The sequence below is a fragment of the Rhizophagus irregularis genome, chromosome 29 (assembly GCF_026210795.1).
Source record: "Rhizophagus irregularis chromosome 29, complete sequence".
In the NCBI taxonomy this organism is placed as follows: domain Eukaryota; kingdom Fungi; phylum Glomeromycota; class Glomeromycetes; order Glomerales; family Glomeraceae; genus Rhizophagus; species Rhizophagus irregularis.
In genome coordinates, this window is record NC_089457.1 from 1,174,312 (window position 1) to 1,197,049 (window position 22,738).

The 22,738-nt window shown below is 32.1% G+C and overlaps 3 protein-coding genes across 3 annotated transcripts; all 3 read right to left on the reverse strand.

Moving 5' to 3' along the window:
- Positions 1–3,006: 3,006 nt before the first annotated feature.
- OCT59_019603 (uncharacterized protein) lies at positions 3,007–3,462 on the reverse strand (the record flags this gene model as incomplete). Its single annotated transcript, XM_066143651.1, has 1 exon — positions 3,007–3,462. One exon carries the CDS (start codon positions 3,460–3,462, stop codon positions 3,007–3,009), a length of 456 nt encoding a protein of 151 aa, XP_066005381.1.
- A 1,920-nt stretch (positions 3,463–5,382) lies between these two features.
- Positions 5,383–7,479, reverse strand: OCT59_019604 (uncharacterized protein; the record flags this gene model as incomplete). The annotated part of the gene is made up of 2 exons (XM_066143652.1): positions 5,383–5,924; positions 6,198–7,479. The coding sequence occupies 2 exons, from the start codon at positions 7,477–7,479 to the stop codon at positions 5,383–5,385; spliced, it is 1,824 nt and encodes a 607-aa protein (XP_066005382.1).
- Positions 7,480–11,936: 4,457 nt separating this feature from the next.
- OCT59_019605 (uncharacterized protein) lies at positions 11,937–13,246 on the reverse strand (the record flags this gene model as incomplete). Its single annotated transcript, XM_066143653.1, has 5 exons — positions 11,937–12,140; positions 12,217–12,588; positions 12,647–12,817; positions 12,875–13,047; positions 13,129–13,246. 5 exons carry the CDS (start codon positions 13,244–13,246, stop codon positions 11,937–11,939), a joined length of 1,038 nt encoding a protein of 345 aa, XP_066005383.1.
- Between the last annotated feature and the right edge of the window lie 9,492 nt (positions 13,247–22,738).

The window sequence follows — 22,738 nt, forward strand, 5'->3', positions numbered from 1 at the left end:
ATTTTCACTCATCCAGATTTCAAAGACTTTGCCCTTTATGCTATCTCCTATCTTCAAGGATATTTGGGTGCTGAAAGCTGCCCAACAGTTATTAACCTGGAACCATGGACACAAGTTGTTTCTTTGCAGACACATACTTTGTTTAATTCATTGTTGTTTTCTTCGCGTTTGAATATCACGTGGTTCCTCCCTTTCCGACCTCCGAGGCAGGATCTGCAACCAGCATTGTCGCTTCAATCCATTTTACCGCATTTGATTTTTCAGACTGCTTGGAAACTCTGGAAACAATTGAATATTTTTGTACTTGCCCAGTTAGCATCTCCTTGTGGACGTTATCTTATGAATTGGTCTGATCTTCGTTACTTTAGTATCATTGGTCGTAAAGGACGGATCTCTACCTGGTTTAATTTTATTAAAAATAATTTTCTTTCTTCTTCTTCTTCTTCTTTATTGTTACCTTCGTATTTTATTAATTCTTCTTTTACTTTAGCTTCACCTTGTTTATTAGATCATACTGTTAAAGATTATCACTTTTATCCTCAATGGGCTATCAATTTTGATTCTGCTACCCAAACTTTATCCATAGGCCGTGTCTGTATCACCTACAAGAAACAAAACTCTGCTATCATGTCTCATTGGCTCCCGGTATCTTCTTCTGCTGATGAACGATCTTACAATCCTTGTTCTGGTTGTTCCTTTAATATCCCAGCTTTATCCAAGAAATCTGCAATCAAATAACGCTGTAATAGTGAGAAATGCTTTTTTAATGTGATCTTATCAGAAACCGTAGGCTACCCTACCAGAAACGCCAAAGTATTTGCGGCTTACCTTCCCATAACTTTGTTTACTTCATGGAGTTATGCTACTTCTTTGGCCCTTGTTCATTTGACAAACCCGTCTTTACCTACTTCTTCCGTCCTTTCTCCTTCCCTTACGGATAAGATCGAAGATGATGTTTTACCACTTTCTGTACAATGTTTGTACACCGATGGTTCCTACCATATTGCCAAAGACTCTTTACCTTCTTTCATGACTTCTGCCTGGCTTGCTCTTGATGACGATGGATTTATCCTTGAATCTTCATCCTTACAACTTCCTTCATGTTTTCCTTCAGCCGTACGCTCTGAGATTTATGCTGTTGTGTTAGGATTAAACGCTCTTTCCCATGGCTCTTCAATCTCTATTTATACCGATTGTAGTCAGTTAATTTCTTTATGGAAACGCTTTGTTGATGTTCCCTTCTCGCCGAAGTTGCTTCGTGAATACAATCACCTTCTCTGGCTTTCTATTCGACAACTTGTCAAGGACCGTAACCTTAAAGTCGATTTGATTAAAGTCCCTGCTCATTGTGATGACTCCTATAATATACAAGTAGATTCCCTGACCAAAGATGCTCATTCGTCTTTACAACCTACTGTTTCACCGTTGGCATTTTGTTATGCTCCTTGCTTATTAACCTTTAATTCTTTGCCCATTGACATGAATATTCGGCACTTCCTCCGCTTTATAGTGGATGCTCGCGCTCTTTTATCTTTCTGTTCAATGGCACGATTCACTGCTCTTGGCTCCCCTTCACTCTTTGACTGGGCTGGTATACATTTTTGCCTTTCACAAATTAAAGGTTTTGCTTCACATAAGAATGGTCGTCCTGAATTTTGGATCTTTCATCTCAAACTTCTTTTGGACATGCTGCCTACTTTAACTACTCTTCAACAACGCAAACCTTATTTATACTCCCTGGATTGGCTTTGTCCACAATGCAACTCTGCTCCTGAAGATTTAAACCATCTTTGGATTTGTCCTTATATCCTTCCGGAACTCAATCCATGTTTAACACATCGCTCTGAAGTTGTTAAATTCAGAGATTCCTGTCTATCCTCGTTCTTATCTTTGAAACCTTTGGATTCTACTTTCCAAACTGGATTCTCTGCTTTAGATTGTTGGGACTATGAAACTCCTTCTCCATCCTGTCTTTGGCTTACTAGAGGATTGATACCCGCGCATTTGACGACGTTTCTGAAACAATATTTCTCTCTCTCTATTATCTACAAGACTATTTCTCCTCTTTTTAATGACTTCCAGGTCGAATTATATGGTGAAATTTGGCTATGTCGGAATGTTCTTTTCCATGCTTGGGAAGAGACACAGGGTATCTCGGCTGCTTCCGAATTACGTGGCCCATCTTCATTACCTCTTTCTATTAATACTTCTTCACAACCTCACAACTTTTCTCTGGCGGCAGTTTCTCAGGATTCCTGGATTTCTTGGATATCCTCTTTTATAATTCGGGGTGGATCATGGATCTCGCACTTGGATTTTCTGCGCCGCTTAACAGTTCAACCTCTTAGGATTTCTTTCTGGTAACGGACTGGATTTTTGGATGTTGGATAGTTGACTCACACTGGCCTTCGGGTAAAGTTGGGGTATGCGATTCTGTAATAGTTTAGTTTTTCTTTGCTTTAAATTATTTTAAATTTAAATTTAGATTTCTTTACTTGTATGAGTCGTGAAGCTACTCTTTTTATTTTTTATTAGTCTATTTTCTTATTTTTGTAATATTGTTCGATTATAATTTCGAAGTTAAAATATAAATAAAAGATAAAGTCATAAAACTGTTTGCACAGGAAAAGGATAAAACTACCACCAATTGATTCGTCTCAGTGAGACGATTCTAACAAGCTATGATACATCTTTGTACGATTATTAGATGCCAAGTTATTTAATATATGCTTTATATAATTGTGATTATAAACGGTTCTTTTTAATATAAGATTTTTGAGGATAGGTGTGATAGTGACTATAGATAGATTGTGACTATATAGGATAGATTTTAATAATAAAGTGTTTTGAACATTCAACTGGTGTGACTATATAGTAGAATGTGACTATAACGGGAGTGACTATAGAGGGAGTTGACTGTATAACACTCTTAAGTCTAAAGAAAATCTTAATAAATTATGTGAGAAGTTGTTATTACGTTATAATAAACTAAATGAAAAATATCTTTTACGTGGCTAGTATTCTATTCATTTCTTCTGTGATTTTTTTGCCTCTCTTATCTTCTTTCTCACAAAATGCTTCTAATTCCTCATTGCTTATATTTAAACTTTTTGAGCTTATTGAAGCTAGTGGTGTTTGAATAATAGGTAATTCAGAGATACGAACGGATTTAGACTTAGTTTTTTTTCCTCCAAACTTTTTTACCTTACTTCCAGAAATAACATTACATTCCACAGGGTCTGCTTGCTGAGGCGAACCAGGTTCTTCCGAAAATCGATTTATGTCTTTAGGATCTATTTGTGGATGGACTCCTCTCCATATTTGATATACCTGTTGTGATGATATTTTGTACTTGTTAGTCATAGCTTCTGATGCTTGCTTCATTGAATTTTTAGCTTTAATAATATCCTGAATATCTTCAGCTGATAGGGGGGTCGCATCTGAACGCAGATACCGAAGCATTTTTTACAGATAGATATAAAAAAAATCTTTCGAAAAATTATCGGTGTATTTTCGATATAATTTTGATATTTAATCGATTTTTATTCGATATTATCAATTTATTTTTAGTAGATTCGGTACATTCGATCTATCTGATATATTCAGTATATTCGGTGTATTCAGTACTATCGATATATTTTTGGTAGATTCAGTCCAGAAATTTTTAGACACATTTTTTTTTTATATTAGCAACTAAGCCGAAAAAAAAGGCTATGACTAATGTATATACCTTGAAAAATATCAATAATAAAGATAATGATTCCTTTAAGGGGATCGGACAACGACTTGGTGGTACATATTAGCAAGAGCTTAAAGAAAAATTATATTCCACTATTAAATCTAAAGCCGAAATTAATGATCTCAGCGAAAAGCTGGTAGATAAGTACAATGAGCGAGAAAAGGAGTTTGAAAATAAAGCTAGCCAGTTAAACGCGTCCACTACTAAAGTTAGATCCCAACTTATTTCTGAACGAAAGTCTCATTGTAAGAACCAACGTGAACTTGAAGCCAAATATACTGCCGAAATCAAATTGCTCAAATCAAATATTAAAACACTAAAGAGAGAGGCAACTTTGGCCTAGAAAGCTTCATTCGATGATAAGGTCCAGATTCTTTCTCTTGAAGTTAAAATACATGAATTGGAAGGTAAGTTGGAGGACTTGAAACCAGATCTGATGTTTCATGATTCTGATGTAATGGGAGGAATGATAGAAGAGCCGGCTCAAATAAACGGTTCCTCTGGGACCAACTCATCCGATCCCAAAGAGATCGATTCTCTCAGGCTTGAATTGAAATGAGCGAATGAGGACCTTAATTCGAAAAATTATACAATAGAATGTATGGAAAAAGGGATAGAAGCGTCAGATAGCATATACAAACGGAAGCTGGATATTCGGTCTTCAGAACGATTAAAATTGATGGAGGAAAATAGTTCTCTCAAGGACCAGTTAGTGTTAAAGAAAGATAATAAAGTGGATACTCCACCCCGCCTATGAATGATTCATCGCAACTTGGTCCTGAAGGGACCCCTTCCACTTTTAATCATCCGTCCCATATAATTTCTGTAGGTGGCGCAGAAGCGGTATCCTTACCAGAAACTGCTCCTATCATCACGAGCCCCTTGAGGTCACCTATGTTAATATATTCTATACTTGCCCTAGTACTTATTACGATTATATGCTTCATGGCCAGGAAATAGTAAAATTCGTGGAAAAAAGATGGCTGGTATTTCTTTCACGAAAAATACGCAGATAGGCTGGGAATGATACCTAATCATCTACCATATAAGAACTGGCACTAGTGGGACTTCTTCGAATCTTTTTTGAATGCAGTCTAATACTTTTTTTGATAAATCTTCGGGGGGAAAGGTTATTAAGACTTTTTCTGCGTCAGCCACCGTACATGCTAGTAACCATCCAATATGAATGAACTCACCTCCCTTACCATTATGCCCATGCTGTAGTAAAAATCGATAGTCATCTATTACAATATCCGTCATTTTCTCCTGATCCACTATTATTTTACGAAACACCTGCTTGTCCTCTTCTATGATCGGGAGACAAATTTCGTTAGGTTCAAAGCCTATGTACTGGGAAACTTGATCGCGTAGTTCAGCCATTATACCAATAAAGCTTATCTTTAAAATATGCAGATTTTTGGCTGATCGTAAACTTTGATATGCAAAATACTAATGATTATCTCTGGGCATATCTGAGGTCAGGCTAAGTCGCATGTGACTGGCTATATGATTGGAGGTCAGAAGTTCGAAGATAGAAATTGAAGTTAGCCGGTATTATTGCACGAGAAAAATATATAAATAATATTATAAGTTTTCTTAGCTGAAATTGCTATACCTCCGCTAGAATACTTAATATAATTTATTTAAGTGCTTTGCTTTACTGCCTCCGGCTCGGTCACATCCTCAAGATGGAAATACCATAAATTACTAATCTCATCTAGTGCCCCAATTTCTGATATGTGAGGTAAGGAAGGTAGGTCAGCAATTATCTCATTTTTTCGCATGGATGAAACTGGTCCGATTTCTTCTGGAATTGACACATGCTCTTTGTAATGCATATGATAGACCAATTTGTGAAAGAATAAATTATACTCTTCAATACACTTTGCAAGCTCGCTAGGATATCGAGCAAAATCAGAGTATATTTTTTCCTTCATTTCGTCATTTACCGAGAGGTTTTTATCTTTTAAAATTTTCCTAGCGCATTTCATAAATTTCTCCCATAATACCTCAATAGGGTTACTTACCATGAAAATCTCGTAGCTAAGCCATTCGCCATGAAATATTTCGTATAAGTACCCTATCTTTTGATACAACATTTCTTGTGCCTTTTTGACCACAGTTCTGTAAGCACGCTTATAAGCAATCCCACGAGATTCCATCATCTTGGAAGTAACACCATTGACTATGATATTTTATTTTATGAATCCCTCAAGCCATGACTTGGCCTTGTTTTGAGCGTAGTCATCAATTTGCTTATATTTCTCATCCGGGTCTTCGATTCACATGATTCGACTTGAGGGTTCTGGCTCATACTTCTTGTCATACATGATAAATCGGGCACAGAGGCCAATAATAATTTTTTCGAAATAATGGTATAAATCTAGTTCCTTTCCCAATTCCTTAGCTACATCGGCGAATTCCATTTTTTCGCCTTTAGTTGGTTTTAACTTTTTACCATGTAAATCGAAGGTAGTATCGGGATGGGTTACTACATAACTAAAGCGTTCACCTGGTATCGGAATTTTACTATCATATTTTTCTCTCATTCTTCCTATAAAACGTTGGACGCTAATATTATTTACATCAGGTTTCCATGCATCAGTCTCTATAAACTGTTCAAAATTCCATTGCTCAGTATTAATTATAGCGTCCCTAAGAACGTCCTCAACAATTTTATGGAGAGAGTGCTCGTTGTTGATATTCCTAACTTCATTCATAATCCGATCCCCTATGGTTTTGAAAAGCTGGGATTTGCCTTGTTTTACAGTATCAATTCCTCTTATGAAAGGATCCTCCAGACTGAAATTTACTGCATCTTCATGCTTGGTGCCGAAATATTTTTTCTTCCCAGTGAAGACTACTGGGAATAGCACTTCTTCATAAGCCATTTCGAGATAACCCGATCTGGTTTTTAGCCTAAGAAAACTGTTTACTTTATTACGCAATTTCTCCATTACGCCCTTAGTAATTGTGACCATTTCGGTCCAGTACTCTAGTTTCAAAATTGTGCCTTTCCCGCCATTGTAGGCCAGATCACATTTCTCATAACAAGAATCTGGGCAAGTGAGATATAGGGAATCAGTATCACCATATTTTATCCCAAAGCCCTTTTTTTTCACGAATTCTGCGACAAGTTTGATATTCTCTCGCCCAGCTGAAGTAACACCACCAGCAAGTGCTAGTGTATAGAACGGGGAATCACTTTGGCCGGTCACACCATAGAACGAATTCATATATAATTTAATCGCCTTCTGCTTCGAATTTAAAGAATTGTATTCAAAACAAATAGAACTATATTCTTTCATAAAATCATCATATGATAAATCAGCTCCATCAGAGCACTCCTCCGGAACAATAAAGGGACTTAGGATCTTGGTCATCTCTGCGTGCCTCTCAGTATTTTTTACAGAGGATAGAACATCTTTGATTGCGTCCACTACCAGGAAAGATCTGCCAGTTGAATCCATTTTACTTTTAACTTTCCCCATATATTCCTTTTTCTTTCTGAGAACTTTAAGTTGGGCCTTTAATTCATTCTGTATATTAAGCAGATTTTTCAATATTTTTGTAAATAAACCTTCCTGATCAGATTTATTTCCATGCCGTATGGTCCAGGCTCGCACAGGTTTACCGCCATACTTGAACTCGATACTGTAAAGCACTTTATTCTCTCTCTTTAACTTATCTACTTCCGAAAGTGTTGAAACTATCTTCTTGGGTGAGAGGTTGTAAGTCATAATTATGCTAGGATACAAGGATCTAAAGTCTAAACCAGTGACAGGGCGCTTATTTTTAAGACCCTTTTCTGGTGGGAACACATACGCTCCTAGAAACTTCTCAGATGCTTTCTAATTGGAAATTTTCGTGATGTATAGAATGTCCTGCGCCCAAGCTTCAGCGCCTAAGAGATTGGATACTTTCATTCCTATAGCATAATAATGTGAGTCGAATAATGATACATCAGGAAATTTTATAGCGCGAAAAATTGCGTAAGTTTACAATTTTGTAAGTTTACGAAAGTTTATGGCATAATATTTCGAAAAATTTCAAAATATTACGTAAGTTTACAATTTCGTAAGATTTATGTGATATTACGGTTAAAATATTACGTAAGTTTTCAATATCGTAAGATTTATGCAATATTACAATCAAAATATTCTGCAAATTTACGAAACTGTAAACCTGCGTAATATTACGGTTGAAATATTTCGAAAATTTACAAAACTGTAAACCTGCGTAATATTACGGTTAAAATATTTCGAAAATTTACGAAACTGTAAACCTGCGTAATATTACGGTTAAATATTTCGAAAATTTACGAAACTGTAAACCTGCGTAATATTACGGTTGAAATATTTCGAAAATTTACGAGATTGTAAACTGCATATGCAGTAGAACGTATACAAGGGGCATGTGATACTATTGAATAATCAAAAATAATATAAACACCTTTTCTTTTATATAAACACCTTTTTTTTTAAGTTTGGAAAAGCAAATTTATTTTTATTTACGAATTTTTTATTATTTACAATTTTTATGTTAAAAATTAAAGTAAATTCTAATTTTTATTATAACTTAATAAAAAAAATACACATTTGATACTTGTTCGCTACTATTTTATAAAATAGTACCCAGGCTGTACGGCGTGGACGTCAGTATCAGTCACAGCCCAAAAAAAAACGTGAGTCTCTAGCCGATATTTGGTACAGACTGGGCCTAGCTACTCACTTAATAAATAATAAAAAAATAAAAATAATTATCTTCTTCTACGATACGTAGGTAAGTTTCTCCTTGCTCTACGATCATCACGCGTAATTAAAATTGATCAAATTTATCAAATTTAAAACATGAACGTAAATATTAATTATAAATTTTATTATAGTATAATTACCCGGCCTCTCCCAAAATCTCGTTCTAAATTCGCGATAATATCTTGCGCCGGTACGCATCCACAGCCGCCGCCCAGGGTTACCATTACGATAAAGGACATAGTTCTAAATATCAAAATCAGTTTGAATATTCGGTAAATACATTTAATTTATATGAATGTAATTTTATTTATTTACTTACATGGTAATCCCTGACAAGGTTCCTCCACTTTTGGCTGCACTGTTGCCCGGAAACCCTCGTTCGAAATATTCTATTTATTCTGATTCAATTAAATGGATTGGTTAATTTGAATTTAAATTCTTTCTTAAAGAAATTATAGATATTAGTCATATGAACCTATTGGCAACAGAGTCCCAAAAATCTTGGCGGCTTCTACCATTAATATTGTGGTAGGCGCGGTTTCTGTCTTAGCGTATGTCAACAAGTTCGTCCATCGCACAGCCCAGTTCCAATGGACGTTATAGTGGGAACGACGACATGTGTGGCGAGGCATTATTAGATTTGATTTGATTTTTATAATTTGATTTTGGGATGAGTAAAAATTTGAAAGAAAGTCGTAAAATGTCACTTTAAATAAAATTTGAACAATACCTCTTTGGTTTGATTTTATTTCTCGTTTCAATTAAAATTTAATTTATTAGACTTTTCATCATTAAACATATTAATTAAATCTCATGCGGATATGGATTATCTAAATATAAATATCATGATTCTAAATATAAATATAAATCACTTAATTTATTTTAATTTTTTTTAAAAAAAAATCTTAGTTTGATTTCAATTAAAAATAATTAAAAATCATGTACATGTTTTGGTTATTTAAATATAAATATCAATATATTATATTTAAAAATAAACCAATTTATTATTAGCACATTCTATTGAATTTTAAAAAAATCAATTTTTTTTTTAAAAAAAAATCATTAATATATCATATTTAAAAATAAAACAATTATATTCTGATTAAATATTTTGCGTACATTTCTTAAAAAAATCATAAAAAAAATCTTGTACGTCGTACATCGTACAATTACTAAATATCATCCTCATCAGCGATAAATAAAAAATTACGCAACACAAATTCAACACAAACTCAACACAAATTTAACAAATTTAACGAAATTTGGCCAAAATTAATAATTTTTTACCAGAATTATCAACACAAATTGAACACAAATTGAACACAAATTTCAGTCACGATTTATTTATGTCACACCCGTGTTGTTAATAATTAAATAAATAAATCTGCATTTTATTTATGATATGGGAAACGTGACCATAAATTCTTTAAGGATATAATTTTATTAAAATAAATCAAAACTCCTATATCAAGTGACTAAAAAATATATTTATTTACGAAATATTCATTTTGTTTATCAAATCGGGGTACTATGTGAACGACACCATGTATAGACTCTATAGCTACAAAGTTATATAATTCTATCAATTTTAAGTGAGGACATCCATATAAATATGGGTTCCTTTTAGATTTAAAATCGTACCATTGAATTAATGCGAGATTTAGCGGTGGGTCTGTTAATACTTCTGCTAACAACATCAGGAAATTATATAGTACAAAAAGTTGCGCAAGTTTACACATCATAATATTTCGTAAGCTTCCAGACCCGCCGCAAGTTTGCGTAAGCGTAATATTTCGTAACTTTTTAAAATATTTCGAAATATTACGATATGCAAAGCTTCGTAATTTTACGATTTGTAATATTCCATAATTTTGCGGTTCGCAATATTTCGTAATTTTACATAATATTTCGTAAGTTTTCAGACCCGCCGCAAGTTTGCGTAAGCGTAATATTTTGTAACTTTTTAAAATATTTCGAAATATTACTGTATGCAAGGCTTCGTAATTTTACGATTCGTAATATTCCGTAATTTTACTGCGTAATACTTCGCAACTTTTTAAAATATTTCGAAATTCTATGATGCGTAATGTTCCATAATTTGACGATTCGTAATATTCTGTGATTTTACACAACTTAATATTTCGTAATATTTCAAAATATTTTGATAAATAATACTTCATTTTCTGTACTATAAGTTTATATAATGTATGTTTTATTAGATATAATCATAAAAAATTACAAGTATTTATTAATATATACAGAATACATAAAAGTAAAAAAGAGAAAGAGTAGAGTAACAATATTATTAGACGTAAAAAGAAGAGAAACAGCTATAGTAACGTTAGTATTAGATATAAAGATAAAAGAAATATTGTTATTATTGTTAGTATTAAGGTAAAAAGAGTTAAAGAAACAGTAAAAGGAGTAAAAGAAACATGGATATTATCGTTAGTATTAAAGTACAAGTAAAAAGAAATAAAGGAAACGTAGATAGTATTGTTAGTATTACGACATAAAGTAACAAAGAGGTAAAAAAAAATGCGTTAATATTAAAATAATTAGTATTAATAAATAAATATTTCTATACCTGCAAAGTAATTGAACAAAAGAATAAAGAAATAAAGAGAAAGGAAAAAATAAACATGTTGTTAGTATTGTTAGTATCGTTAGTATTAAAGTACAAGTAAAAAGGAATAAAGGAAACATGGATATTATTGTTAGTATTACGATACAAAATAACAAAGAGGTAAAAAAAAATGAAAATAATTAGTATTAATAAACAAATATTTCTATACCTGCAAAGCAATAAATTATGAAATATATGTAAATATATTGTATATAATTAAAGAAATAATAGAAAGAAGAGACAAAAAAATTAAAAATATTGAACAAAAGAATAAAGAAATAAGAAACAAAAATAAATAAGACAAAAACGCGTGCATGATTAAATGATTAAATGATTAAATCACATGCAAGGATCAGCCTAATTTGATTGGCCAGAAAATACGATATCATAAAATTACGGAAATCCGCATTTTAAAAAATCACAGAAATTGTATATGCACAATTACTAAATATTATCCCCTCGTGATAAATTAAAAATTATCAACACAAATTCAATACAAATTTAACAAATTTAACGAAATTTGGCCAAAATTAACAAATTTTTACCAGAATTATCAACACAAATTGAACACAAATTGAACACAAATTTCAGCCACGATTTATTTATGTCACACCCGTGTTGTTAAGAATTAATAACCATTTTATTTATTAAAACTATATTAATTATGGTAAAAAAAATGCTATTACGTGTGATATATATAAAAAATAATATTTATTTTTTATGCAACCCATAATTCTCTAATAAACTATTTACATACCGACCTTCCTCCTCCGTGTTATAAGAGTCAATAGAAAGTATATCATCGTCAGCTATGCCATCATTGGCCGCACCATCGTCTGGCCGTACCATCGTTGGCCGCATCATCGTTAGCCGCACCATCGCAGCCTACCATCGTTAGTACATCATCATCAGCCGCACCTGCTCTATCGTCAGCTGCTCTATCACCACCATCGTCTACATCATTACCATCATGAGAATCATCGTCCGAATGTGTAAATTTATCCCTATTTTCCAACTTTTGCTAAAAATCAATAAATAAATAAATAAACTGTAATTCAAATAATTCACATTTTGCAAATTGTAAATTAAAAACTTACTAAGTTGTTGATTATCTTCGACTTCATTATACTTTCGCTCATTTGAATGTTTTGATTATTAGGATTTAAGTACGTTTCACATATGCTAATCGCATACGCTATTTGTGTTTTTGAGGGATTTTTATTTTCTTTTCGCAACTTATCAATTATCAGCGACATATATGTCGTAGGTTGCCCATCTTTAACCTTTTTAAATAGGTTGTTGTAACATCTTTTCACCTCCGCCTTACTCTTCCATTCCTGAATCTTTGACGGACTAGCCTGAGTGTTAATAGACGGTAATTTATGCCCAGTCGCTTCGAAAACAGAATACATAACGTCTTTAACTCTAGACGTGAACGTCCCTCGTATGCTTCTATGTTGTTGTACTAACTATTAAAAAAAAATGTTAGTATGAAATTTAATAAAATTCATAATTGCTTTAACTTACAGTCGGGGCAATTTTTTTTTCGAAAAAAATAATCCATTGATTTTTTTTGAACTGGCGCATAAATTCCGGATTTTCGTCTTTTAAATATTTTTCGGTAGCGAGTTTGTACTCGCCTTGCGAAGGATAAACAAAATTTTCAAATAAAATTTTCGACACCTTCTTAACGAGCTCCTAATCAAACGAGGTTAGCATTTCAGGTTTACATTAAATAATATTCATCTTTATTACCTTTACATACTCCGGATCTATTGTATTATTATTATTTTTGTTATTATTGTTGAGCTTTTTTTCTATGCTCGAGAGACGGGTTTCGAGATTTTTTTGTCCGGTGATAAAAACTTCAAGCTTAGAAATTATCTGCAAATTGGTTCTTAATAGTTTTTCTATTGTTTTTTTATTAACTTTAACAATAAAATATAATTTAACTATATATTATATAATTTCTTTTATAAAGAATATGATACATATTATGTCATATATACCATCAACACTATCATCGGATATTCTCACTCGCTTCTCAGCTTCGCTACCCTCAGTACTACGTTTTGAAAATCTTTCATTATCGTCAATTCTTCGTTTCTCGCCACGCTTTGTAGCCATTATGATAATAAATTTGAAACGAAAATATGAGAAAAAGGAGAAAATATATGAGAAAAAAGAGGAAATATATGAGAAAAAAGAGGAAATATATGAGAAAAAAGAGGAAATATATGAGAAAAAGGTGAACTAGAAAATTCGAAAAGGATGAGGAAAAAAGGGGAAATACATGAATCAGAAATTCAGAAAAAGGAGGCAAGCTGTCATAAGGTAATTTCCGCCATTCTATACTAAAAAAGAAAAAAAACTTGCGAAATATTGCGAAAAATGGATGAACTAATGCGAAATATTACAAAAAATGAATGTACTAATGCAAAAATTTTGCATCGTGATATTACGAAAAAATATTGTAACACTTTCATAAGAGAACTTTAAAAAAAAACTCTCGTAAAAGCACATAGTACAATCGAAATATTAATCAAATCCAATTTATAAAAAAATAACATGTTACACATGTTGGGGCTTTTATGCATGGAAAAAAAAAGTTGCAGCCAGTGAACTCATTTGGCTGATCAGATTGATAGTGATCTTGAGCGCTTATAACCTGATTATCGCATAAATTTGTGGCTGATCATCCGTCCATTATTGTAAAAGTGATTTGCCGTGTTAAGCCAATAAATTTGCGGCTGATTATCAGATGATTAGCCGATTGAATAAGCCATCCGAATTCTTACAGCCCGTTACAGCAAATTCAAAATATGCGAAACACTCAGCACTTTTGCTGTCAGATTCACTTGGCAGGTTGCCGGCAAATTGAAATAGTAAATAAAATAATAAACAATATTTATATGGTACATCATAGACTTGTTACATTTATTTTTAGATTTGCCAACCCACGAACTCGGCAAGTTCCCAACAGCAAAATTGCTGAGTGTTTCGCATATTTTAAATTTTGCTATAATGCGTAAAATTGCGAATGATTCCGCGATATTAGCCACCAGATTCTTACAGCCAGTTCCATTCATTAATGCGTAAATTTGCGTAGTCGTGTCTATTCAAATAACTCAATCAATTGTAATCCATTCAATTAATTCATTAAATTTTTACAATGAATTTGCAATATAATTTTATTAGCACACATAATCTCATATAAATTAAATAGTGAATTGATACTTTTCATCAAATTTGACGCGTTAATTTAGTAACATGAGTTTCAAATGCCCCCTTTGTATGCGAATATTCAGTCAACGCTTTGCATATACTCAACACGCCCAAAAATGCTTAAAAAATGTAGAAGTAGAAGTAGAAGATGATGATGATAATAATGATAGTGAAAAATATAGCAGTGAAATGGATACAAGAAGTAATCTAAGTAGTGAATATGAAAATGATAAAGTTGAGGTAATTATGTTATTCCAGATTATTCTTTTTAAAGAAAAAGCTCAAATTATACTAACTCATTTTGGTTTATAATTTTAGGTGAATGATAATAATAATGTACAAAATATGTCATTTGACAGTATTGGAAGTGCAATATCAGAGATGAGCCTTGAAGATAGTAACTTTGAAAATATATTAGATTCATCTGAAGAGCCTGAAATTTTTGAAGAACCCAAAAATCTCAATACCAAAACTTGCACAGAATTTCCTAATGATGCTTATAAAGATCTAATGTTATTAGTAACGAAATATAAAATAAACAATAAAGGTGGTAATGAAATAATACGTTTTTTTAATAAACATTCAAATCTTACAGAATCACCATTACCAAAAAATATCGAACAGGGACGAGCATTTATGAATATTATATGAAGTTTTCTAATTTAGAATTTAGTAAAGTTCTTATAACAAAACATAAAGATAAAGATTATTTTCTTTATTATCAAAACTTAATACAGTGCATCAAAAATATCTTAACTGTTCCTGACATAACACAAAATTTTGCGCTATCTTACGAAAACTATGAGGTAAATAGTAAATATTAGTTAATTCAATAATTTAAATAATATTTATTTTAATTTATTTATATTATTTTATAGTATAATAGAGAAAGTATTTACAGTGAACAAAACACTGGAAAATGGTGGAAAACTACGCAAGAATCCTTACCTACTGGTTCCAAATTATTATCAATTATTTTATATTCAGATGCGACAACTACAGATACATTAGGAAAAAGTCAATTGCATCCAATATATATTACATTAGGTAATATCCCAATATGGCGTCGTAATAAACAGGATGCAAAGCAACTTTTGGGATATTTACCAATTTTAGAAGCTGCAAATAAAGTTCTGGTTCGTGATACCTTTCATAAATCTTTACGTCATTTACTAGAACCTATTATTTTATTAAAAGATGGTATAGACCTTTTTATAAATAATGAAAATACCTGGTTTTATCCTAGAGTTTCAACTATTATTGCAGATTGGCCAGAGGCCGCAAGTTTTTGTTTAGTTTATAAATCCTCCAATTCAAACCTTCCATGTCACTCCTGTTTAGTTAAAAGGGAAAATCTTGCAAATATAGACTTATCGGTTAACGATGTAATACTAAGAACTCATGATGAAATGCGTAAACATTTTGAAAATGATACACAAAGATCTGTTTGCATAGAATCTGTACATAATTTTTTTTGGGATTTACCGTAAGTATGCAAAAGTAGAAATAATTATAATAACATATATAATTAATTATAAATATTTATATTATCAAGGAATATAAATATCTACTTGGCTACTGTTCCTGACAGAATGCATCATTTAGATTTAGGTTTATTTCGTTATCAAATTATCTTCACGTGCGATATCTTAAAATTGCAACATGTTAATGGTAATAAATTAGTTGAAGAAGTAGATCGCCGTCTAGCAGCAATCCCACGTTTTCTCGCCATTAAAATTTTTTCCAATGGACTGCAGTCAATTGCAAGATTAACTGCTAATGAATATCGAAGTTTGATGAAAGTCATGATATTTGTTATTGATAATTTATATGATGAAAATAACAATGAAGTAGATAATTTTGTAAATAATGATGATCTTACGAAATTGTACGAATATTGGAATGAAATGTATATTTTAAGTAGATATGAAGAATTTAGTGAAAGTGACTTGGAGAAATTTAATGTATGTATTAAAATTTTAGTAAAATTGAAAATTTAAATTAAATAAATTAAATTAACATTTAAGTTTTAGAATGCAATACATAGATGGGCCCGGATGTTTGTCAAGGCTTTTAAATTTGTTTCTCCTTCCAATTTGAAGTTACCTAAATTGCATTCATGGGTTTATCATATTATTGACTCAATACGATCTTATGGCGCAATAAATGGCTATACTACAGAAACTTACGAAAGTCTTCACAAATATTTCGTTAAAATACCCTACCGAATTAGCAATAAAAAAGATGTCGAACCTCAGATTTTACGAACTGTAAGTATTTGAAAATTTTATTTATTGTATATATTTATTATATAACTTAAGATGGAAATTAAATTAATAGATAAAACGTCAAGCAATATCTATTAGAATGTCTCAACATTCAGTGAATCTGGCAAAAACACCTCGCACTTGTAAATTTTCTGCAAGACTCTTTGAATTCTCTTTACAAGATGCAAATACATTTTTTAATGAAAAAAAGATTCCGTAGACAATAAAATGCAGACTGGTTTTGCTAGATTTATAAGTTGTCTGGATTCATATCTAGATTTACTTGATGGTTTCACAATTATTGGTGAAACCCGAATAAACATATACGGATCGGTAACACTGGAAAATGGTGCCATAATGCGTGCCACAAACAGGTATCATAATAAAGTATGGTTTAGCGACATAGCTATTTCAATGGATTCTGAAGAATCAAATGATTATATATCAGACAAAGGACTTTGTTATGGACAGGTATTTTTCCAATTTATGTAATAATTTATTATAAAAGTATTAATAAATATTTATTATTTATAGGCCTTATTGTTAGCAGAAGTATTAACAGACCCACCGCTAAATCTCGCATTAATTCAATGGTACGATTTTAAATCTAAAAGGAACCCATATTTATATGGATGTCCTCACTTAAAATTGATAGAATTATATAACTTTGTAGCTATAGAGTCTATACATGGTGTCGTTCACATAGTACCCCGATTTGATAAACAAAATGAATATTTCGTAAATAAATATATTTTTTAGTCACTTGATATAGGAGTTTTGATTTATTTTAATAAAATTATATCCTTAAAAGAATTTATGGTCACGTTTTCCATATCATAAATAAAATGCAGATTTATTTATTTAATTATTAACAACAATGACGTGACATAAATAAATCGTGACTGAAATTTGTGTTCAATTTGTGTTGATAATTCTGGTAAAAAATTTGTTAATTTTGGCCAAATTTCGTTAAATTTGTTAAATTTGTGTTGAGTTTGTGTTGAATTTGTGTTGCGTAATTTTTTATTTATCACAAGGGGATGATATTTAGTAATTGCATGTACGACGTACAAGATTTTTTTTATGATTTTTTTAAGAAATGTACGCAAAATATTTAATCAGAATATAATTGTTTTATTTTTAAATATGATATATTGATGATTTTTTTTTAAAATTCAATAGAATGTGCTAATAATAAATTGTTTTATTTTTAAATATAATATATTGATATTTATATTTAAATAACCAAAACATGTACATGATTTTTAATTATTTTTAATTGAAATCAAACTAAGATTTTTTTTTAAAAAAAAATTAAAATAAATTAAGTGATTTATATCTATATTTAGAATCATGATATTTATATTTAGATAATCCATATCCGCATGAGATTTAATTAATATGTTTAATGATGAAAAGTCTAATAAATTAAATTTTAATTGAAACGAGAAATAAAATCAAACCAAAGAGGTATTGTTCAAATTTTATTTAAAGTGACATTTTACGACTTTCTTTCAAATTTTTACTCATCCCAAAATCAAATTATAAAAATAAAATCAAATCTAATAATGCCTCGCCAAACACGTCGTCGTTCCTATAACGTCCATTGGAACTGGGCTATGATGGACGAACTTGTCGACATACGCCGCGACAGAAACCGCGTCTACCATAATATTAATGGTAGAAGCCGCCATGATTTTTGGGACTCTGTTGCCAATAGGTTCATATGACTAATATCTATAATTTTCTTTAAGAAAGAATTTAAATTCAAATTAACCAATCCATTTAATTGAATCAGAATAAATAGAATATTTCGAACGAGGGTTTCCGGGCAACAGTGCAGCCAAAAGTGGAGGAACCTCGTCAGGGGATTACCATGTAAGTAAATAAATAAAATTACATTCATTTAAATTAAATGTATTTACCGAATATTCAAACTGATTTTGATATTTAGAACTATGTCCTTTATCGTAATGGTACCCCTGATCGGCCTGGGCGGCGGCTGTGGACGCGTACCGGCCAAAGATATTATCGCGAATTTAGAACGAGATTTTGGGAGAGGCCGGGTAATTATACTATAATAAAATTTTATAATTAATATTACATTCTATTTTACGTTCACATTTTAAATTTGATAAATTTGATCAATTTTAGATACGCGTGATGATCGTAGGAGAAGGAGAAACTTACCTATGTATCGTAGAAGATAATTATTTTTATTTTTTTATTTATTAAGTGAGTAGCTAGGCCCAGTCCGTACCAAATATCGGCTGGAGACTCACGTTTTTTTGGGCTGTGACTGATACTGACGTCCATGCCGTACAGCCTGGGTACTATTTTATAAAATAGTAGCGAACAAGTATCAAATGTATATTTTTTTATTAAGTTATAATAAAAATTAGAATTTACTTTAATTTTTAACATAAAAATTGTAAATAATAAAAAATTCGTAAATAAAAATAAATTTGCTTTCCCAAACTTAAAAAAAAAGGTGTTTATATAAAAGAAAAGGTGTTTATATTATTTTTGATTATTCAATAGTATCACATGCCCCTTGTATACGTTCTACTGCATATGCAGTTTACAATCTCGTAAATTTTCAAAACGGAATATTACGCAGGTTTACAGTCTCGTAAATTTTCGAAATATTTCAACCGTAATATTACGCAGGTTTACAGTTTCGTAAATTTTCGAAATATTTTAACCGTAATATTACGCAGGTTTACAGTCTCGTAAATTTTCGAAATATTTCAACCGTAATATTACGCAGGTTTACAGTCTCGTAAATTTTCGAAATATTTCAACCGTAATATTACGCAGGTTTACAGTTTCGTAAATTTTCAAAATATTTCAACCGTAATATTACGCAGGTTTACAGTTTCGTAAATTTTCAAAATATTTCAACCGTAATATTACGCAGGTTTACAGTTTTGTAAATTTGCAGAATATTTTGACCGTAATATTGCGTAAATCTTACGATATTGTAAACTTACATAATATTTTAACCGTAATATCACATAAATCTTACGAAATTGTAAACTTACGTAATATTTTGAAATTTTTCGAAATATTATGCCATAAACTTTCATAAACTTACAAAATCGTAAACTTACGCAATTTTTCGCGCTATAAAATTTCCTGATGTATACCTTCTTATAGTACAACACCGCTTCCTACTTTTATCAAATTTTTACGTTCACAAAAAGCTTTGGTCTCAGCTTATCTTTCCACACAATTTCATCAGCATCGTGTAGATTCCATTGAATATTATACTGCTCTTAGAGATGAACATTTCTCTACATCCCCGGGCTCTTTTATTTCTTCAGCCCTATCAGTGGAACATCGTTCTATCGTCCTTGATAGAGTTTTGGTTGTTATTGACTCCAAACCCACATTACTTACTGATCCTTCAGATATCAAACAAGCTGCTATTAAACACTTCCAATCGGTTGTTACTCCTCCTTTGGTCCAGTATTCTTCTACGGATTCATTTCCTCCATGATGGCAACGAGCTTATACTCCTCTTCCAGATATTGATTTGTCCTTATATAACTCGGTTATGTCTCCTATTCTGGCCGATGAATGGAAAAACACTCTCAATTCTATGCCTAATAATAAAGCCTCTGGTCCTTCCAAGATCTCTTATGAGATGCTCAAACATTTAACTGGAGAAACTTTCAATTTGTCCCTTATATTAGCCAATGCTTGTCTCATTCATGGAGATATTCCTGCCGATTGGCGTGAAGCGCTTGTTTATTTCATTCCAAAGCCTCATGAATTTGACGCCCAATTGAAGAATACGCGACCTATCACTCTATTGGAAACAGTACGAAAATGTGTGGTTAAGGTCGTTACAACTCGACTATCAAAAATCCTAGCCGACAATCAAGTGCTCCAAGGTGGTAATTTTGCCGGATTACCAGGCGGCTCCACCGACATTCCTATTAAGATGCTTGATGCTATTATTCATCAACGACGCTTTGATAAAAGCGATGACCAAGAACTATGGGTTGTTTCTCAGGACATTTCTAAGGCCTTTGACTCAATTGATTTGAACATGCTTAGACTGGCTTTAATTCATCTGCATATTCCGTCTTTATTGATCAAATTTATCATTAACCTTTTTACAAGGCGTAATAATAAAATTATTACACATCATGGTGATACTTCTGGATATAGAGTTAGAATTGGTATTGACCAAGGTGAAATCATCTCTCCACTTTTATGGGTTATATACTTGGATCCATTACTTACCACACTTAATCGAGAAGCTTGTGATTCCTTTATTTTGAAATCTTCTGCATTATTGGATTATTCTCCAATTGAATATGAACAACATAATCTTCTTGTTTCACATATTACATTTATGGATGACTCTACTTTGATTGCTTCATCTAAACAAGGAATTGAAGATCGCCTTTCCATCACTGCTGAATTTTACACTTTAAATAATATTCAAGCAAATTCAGCAAAATATATCCTTCTTTCTTCTGAACAATTTTTTCAAACTATTGTATTTGATCTATTCCCATCTTCTTTAAATACGATTTATACCCTTACTTTAAAGGCGTTAGCCTTATCTACATCTTTTCAGTTTTTAGGTGTTTGGTTTAACCTTTCGGCTTCTTCTCGTTTCGTTCATAACCAAACTGTTTCCATGGTCAAAGACATGGCTGCTTTACTCAGTCCTAAAAAACTTTTAGCACAACATATAGCTTATCTTTATAACGTTGTCCTACTTCCAAGGCTAGAATTTCGCCTACAAACCACATTATTTGCAGAATCCACCATTAATCACATGGTTTCTCCAATGCTTTCTCTTATTCGTCAGAAGGCTGGTTTGGCCTCAGTCACTCCTCTTTCCACACTCTTCACACTGTTGCCTTTCTCTATTCAACAAGCGTTTGGTCGATTTCTATCATCTCATGTGGCTTCATGGCAGAAAATTTTCTCTCACCCTTCATATAAGCTCTTTGCTAATTATATGATTACTTATCTCCAAGGTTTTTTGGACTGTGATGTCTGCCCTTCTACTATTGACCTGGAACCATGGTCCTACACCCTTTCTTTGCGAACACATTCTTTATTTAATTCTTTATTGTTCTCTTCTCGTTTAAATATCACGTGGTCTTTATTGTTCTGACCTCCGAGGAAAGATTTACGTCCGGCGATTCCACTCCGGTCTATTTTACCAAAAGATTTATTTACTTCCATGAAAAATGTTCGGAAAAATTTCTGCACTCATTTTCTTGCTCAATTGATTACACCGTGTGGCTCTCGACTTCTCTCATGGAAAGATTTACGCTTTCTTAAACGAGTATCGAACAAAGGATCTGTGCCTGCTTGGTTTAATTATTTGTTCAATCTTATTGTTATTCCTAATTCACCTTCTTTTTTTATTTTACAACAATTTAGAATTCCTAGTTCTCATACCGTAGCTTCTATTTCTTTTATAGATATCAGTCGAAATTATTAGTTTAACCCTCAATGGGCTATTTCTTTTAATCGCAATACTAACTCTTTCCTCGTTGGCCGTGTGATTACTACCTATCCTGCTCCACGTAATGAAGCTCTTATTTCACATTGGATTGCGTCATCGGTTGATGATTTACTTTCTGAATTTACTGCATGCCAAGGTTGTGCCTCTGCTATTCTGCGATCCTCTACCTCTAAGACTTTGATTAAACGATGTCCCTCTGAAGGATGTTTCTCTTATGTTCCGTTATCAAGTTTGATCCGTTATCCTACGAAACCTCGTACTTATATACATGCGGATACTCGTTCGGTTTCACTTTCTGCCTCGTTAGGCTATGCCAAATCTCTTTTACTATTTCATCTTTTTGCTCTGGTTCACTTACCTCCTACGAATGAACCAGTGCTTAGGATTTCTGATATCCAACTTCCTTCTTCGGTGTTTACCCTTTATATTGATGGTTCCTTCCTTTCTCCTCCTAGTCATCCGGCATCCTCGATGGCTTATGCATGGACTGCTATAGATCCTGATGGATTTATTTTGGAATCCCATTATAATATCATCTCTTCCATTTTTCCTTCTGCTTTACGTTCAGAAGTTTTTGCTTTATTGCACGGATTGGACTCCCTTCCTCGGAATTCAAAGATTACTGTC